The sequence below is a fragment of the Oncorhynchus mykiss genome, chromosome 1, assembly GCF_013265735.2.
Source record: "Oncorhynchus mykiss isolate Arlee chromosome 1, USDA_OmykA_1.1, whole genome shotgun sequence".
Classification (NCBI taxonomy): Eukaryota; Metazoa; Chordata; class Actinopteri; order Salmoniformes; family Salmonidae; genus Oncorhynchus; species Oncorhynchus mykiss.
The window spans coordinates 16723231-16726607 of NC_048565.1; the positions used below are offsets into that span (position 1 = coordinate 16723231).

The 3377-nt window shown below is 42.6% G+C and overlaps 1 protein-coding gene across 2 annotated transcripts; it reads right to left on the reverse strand.

The window, feature by feature from the left end:
• On the reverse strand, positions 1–3377 carry LOC118941412 (interferon-induced protein 44-like). Of its 2 annotated transcripts, none has more exons than XM_036954047.1 (8): positions 3271–3377; positions 2974–3152; positions 2198–2267; positions 1889–2084; positions 1541–1693; positions 953–1124; positions 752–852; positions 1–351 (listed from the first exon to the last, which is right to left on the reverse strand). In XM_036954047.1, exons 2-8 carry the CDS (start codon positions 3149–3151, stop codon positions 163–165), a joined length of 1059 nt encoding a protein of 352 aa, XP_036809942.1. In that variant the 5' UTR covers position 3152; positions 3271–3377; the 3' UTR covers positions 1–162. The 2 variants fall into 2 exon arrangements, with proteins under 2 accessions (XP_036809942.1, XP_036809874.1); XM_036953979.1 differs by having other exon boundaries at positions 1883–2084.

The window sequence follows — 3377 nt, forward strand, 5'->3', positions numbered from 1 at the left end:
CACCGTTCAAAATGGCTTTTACTTATTTGTCTTAGTCAAAGCAAGACTTATGTAAAGGACAAATTAAATCAAATCAAATTAAAAAGTTAACAATAGTGCAAGCAAGTCAAAAAACATTATAAACATATGTAATGCATTTTTAAATAACATTTCACAGTCTTTTTAAAGAGACAGTTTAGGGTATGTTGCTGCACAGTCCTGGAAATGCAGATCCACGTATTGCAGGATGTGGTCCACAGCACTGAGCAGAAGGATGTCTGTGTTCTCATCGACGTCCAGCTCAGATGAGTAGTTCTTCACCGGAACGATGTAGGAGGTGGACATGCCAAGCAGAGCCCCAGCGTTGGTCATCTACGCACATGCACACACACACACATTTGTTTTACTATCCTTGTGGGGACCAAACAATTGATTCCCATTCAAAATCCTATTTTCCCTAACATCTAACCCTTATCCTAACCCTAACCTTGATACTAATCCTAACCCGTAACCCTAGCCCTGAACCTACCCCTAACCCTGATTCTAACCTTAACCCAAAGTGAAACCCTACACCTAACCCCTAAGCTTAAAATAGTATTTTTTTCCTTGTTTTACTATCCTTGTGAGGATTTCTTGTCCCCACCATGACAGTAAAACCAAATACACAAGTCAGTCAAGGATGTTCATACAGGGTGGTTAAATGTCAGATGTTCCGATAGCTGATGTTCCAATAGCTAACTAAAACGTCAATAAAGGGTATTATTGAGAATACCGTCTGCTGAACGATCCGACTGTTGTACACCTGGGTGATGTCACGGGCAGTTTCCTGACACACCTGGTCCACGTGTGTCAGCAGTGCCACTTGATGCACACCTACAAAACACATTTGTTTCACACACTGTCAACTGACAGAATTGACCACAGTCCCTACAACCATTACTTCCATTGCGAAAAAGCTTCTTGTATTGCTCACCCAGGTCACTGATGTGTTCTCGGAGCTGTTGGAAGGTGGTGCCCAGACCTTTGGTGTAGCTGGACACTTTAGAAGCATCCACCACAAAGACGACACAGTGGACCTTGTCTTTAAGGGACGGCTTCTTTACATACCCCACAGTCTCTGATCTCACAGGCTGCTCAGGACTGAACTGTAGAGGATGGATGAGAACATTAGCTTGGTTGTTCAAACCAACCAGCTGAGAGAGTATTTATAATATTCTCTACTGAACAGAGAAATGTATATCAGGGGTGAGCAACTCCTATCTTGTGAGGCTGCCTGCATGAGTATGTTCCAACCCAGCACTATCTCACCTGAATCATAATAGTGGTCTAAATTGCAGACTGTGATTAGTTGAATCAGGTGTGTTAGAACTAAACTGGAACAAAAATCGGCACACACTGTGTGTTAGAGCAGACCTGGAACACACTGTGGCCGCTGTTGCTCAACTCCGAGTTATATGAATGTTACACACACTGTGCCCCTGTAATTTTAACGTCGACATCCAATACTTGCATTCTTTCTTACACACAACGGTGGCACCTGTGTCCTTTCTCCCTCACGTACCTTGTGTCCCTCGGGTGCATGGCCTTTGATGATAGCCAGAGTGTCATGGAGGGTTAGTCCAGTGGTCTCCCCATCTCCCAGACCCATGACATCACACAGGACCAGCGCAGTAGGCTGCTCTGGACTCCGCCCACGGATGTTGAACAACTGGAGCTGAGATAGAGAACACAGACAGAATTATACGTGTAAGGATATACAATGTGGTTTACAATATGGAGTGATTAACAATAATAGTTGTTGTAACTTAACTAAATCTTTATTTACGCATGTAATTGATCTATATCATCCAGCCCCAAAACTCCCAGTTTCTAACAAACTCAAATACTTTCTATGTTTTTTTACCTCTACCTTTTTGGTGAAGCTGGCAGAGGAAGAGCCAACCATGGCCCGGTTAGTGAATCTTCCTGTGAAGACTGACTGAACAGAGCTGATGAAGCTGGACTTGCCGGCTCCGACAGGACCCAGCAGCAGAACCCGAGCCTCAGACAAAGCCTCAAAACCAGGCTTATAGGAACTGATAGACTCCATCAGGGTCTCCCTGCGACTGGGCAAACATTGGTCATTAACAATTAAATATAATTACATGGTGGATTGTTTAGTAGGCCTAGTTGGTGTACATAGGTAAGTGTGAGTGTATTGTTGTGATACCCTACTCACTCCTCAGTCCATGCCACCTCCCTCCATGGGGACTCCATCTTACTTTTCCACTGTTCTGCCCCTAGCAGGCCTAGAGTTGAGAGAGTATAGTGTAAGAGCAAACTAATGAAAATCATGAATTATCAGGTAAGTGTAGTCTACTGGAAAGTGGCAATGAGTCTCACAACACACAATAGGTGATTAAAGGTCTGGTGCAGCCAGTGTAGATTTCCCTGTTAGACTATTAAAGGCCCAGTGTAGATTTCCCTGTTAGACTATTAAAGGCCCAGTGCAGATTTCCCTGTTAGACTATTAAAGGCCCAGTGTAGATTTCCCTGTTAGACTATTAAAGGCCCAGTGCAGATTTCCCTGTTAGACTATTAAAGGCCCAGTGCAGATTTCCCTGTGTTTTATATATATTTCCACACTATAAGGTTGGAATAGTACTGTGAAATTGTGAAAATTATTATAATGCCCTTTTAGTGTACGAGCTGTTTGAAAAGACCACCTGAAATTGAGTGGAGTGGAATGGAGTTTTGGCCTGCCTAGTGACATCAGGCGGTAAATTAGTTAAAATACTAATAAGAAAGAGAGTTCTAAGCCTCTCTGCCAATAACAGCTAGTTTTCAGTTTTCCCTTCCATACTCCCAGACAGTCCCAGCAAAGTTATTGCTTGAGAAATTGCTCTTTGCTAAGCTATTTTGAAAGAAATGATTTTATATTGAGATAAAAACGGCTGCATTGGACCTTTAAGAAATGTACTCCAACATCATGATAGTCAACACCTATTTGCTTACCTGCAAACACCCCAGGTGCATTTATCACATTCCCCTTGCTGACTTTACTCGAGTCGGGTCTGCCGTCCCCTCCCAACAGGTTTGTTGCCAAAGTTATTGATGAGGGTTTCTCACCATGCAAAACTGGTGCAGAAAAATTAGGACAACTTCCAGGTACCATCCCGAAGTTGAAGGACATGCTGTCAATGTAATAACATATTCATATACCATCATGCAACATTGAATTCTTAAAGCCAATGACCGTAATAAAATGAACATGGTTCAAAGAGTAACATAAAGTAAACTAAACAAACCTACCTAGCAAGATTGCTTGGAGATTGTATCCACAACCAGCTGAGCCTATGGATCAGTTTGACCTGATAGTATTGTGTATCTGTTTCTCAGTAAACTTGTGGGCGTGTCTG

What these genes read in the sequence shown, in the direction of transcription:
- LOC118941412 (XM_036953979.1), bottom strand. Translation starts at nt 3,151, where the DNA reads ATGTCCTTCAACTTCGGGATGGTACCTGGAAGTTGTCCTAATTTTTCT. An exon ending in TGCACCTGGGGTGTTTGCAG is followed by an intron (nt 2,268 to 2,973) that starts GTAAGCAAATAG and finishes TCTCAACTCTAG; the next exon opens with GCCTGCTAGGGGCAGAACAG. An exon ending in GAGGTGGCATGGACTGAGGA is followed by an intron (nt 2,085 to 2,197) that starts GTGAGTAGGGTA and finishes ATGTTTGCCCAG; the next exon opens with TCGCAGGGAGACCCTGATGG.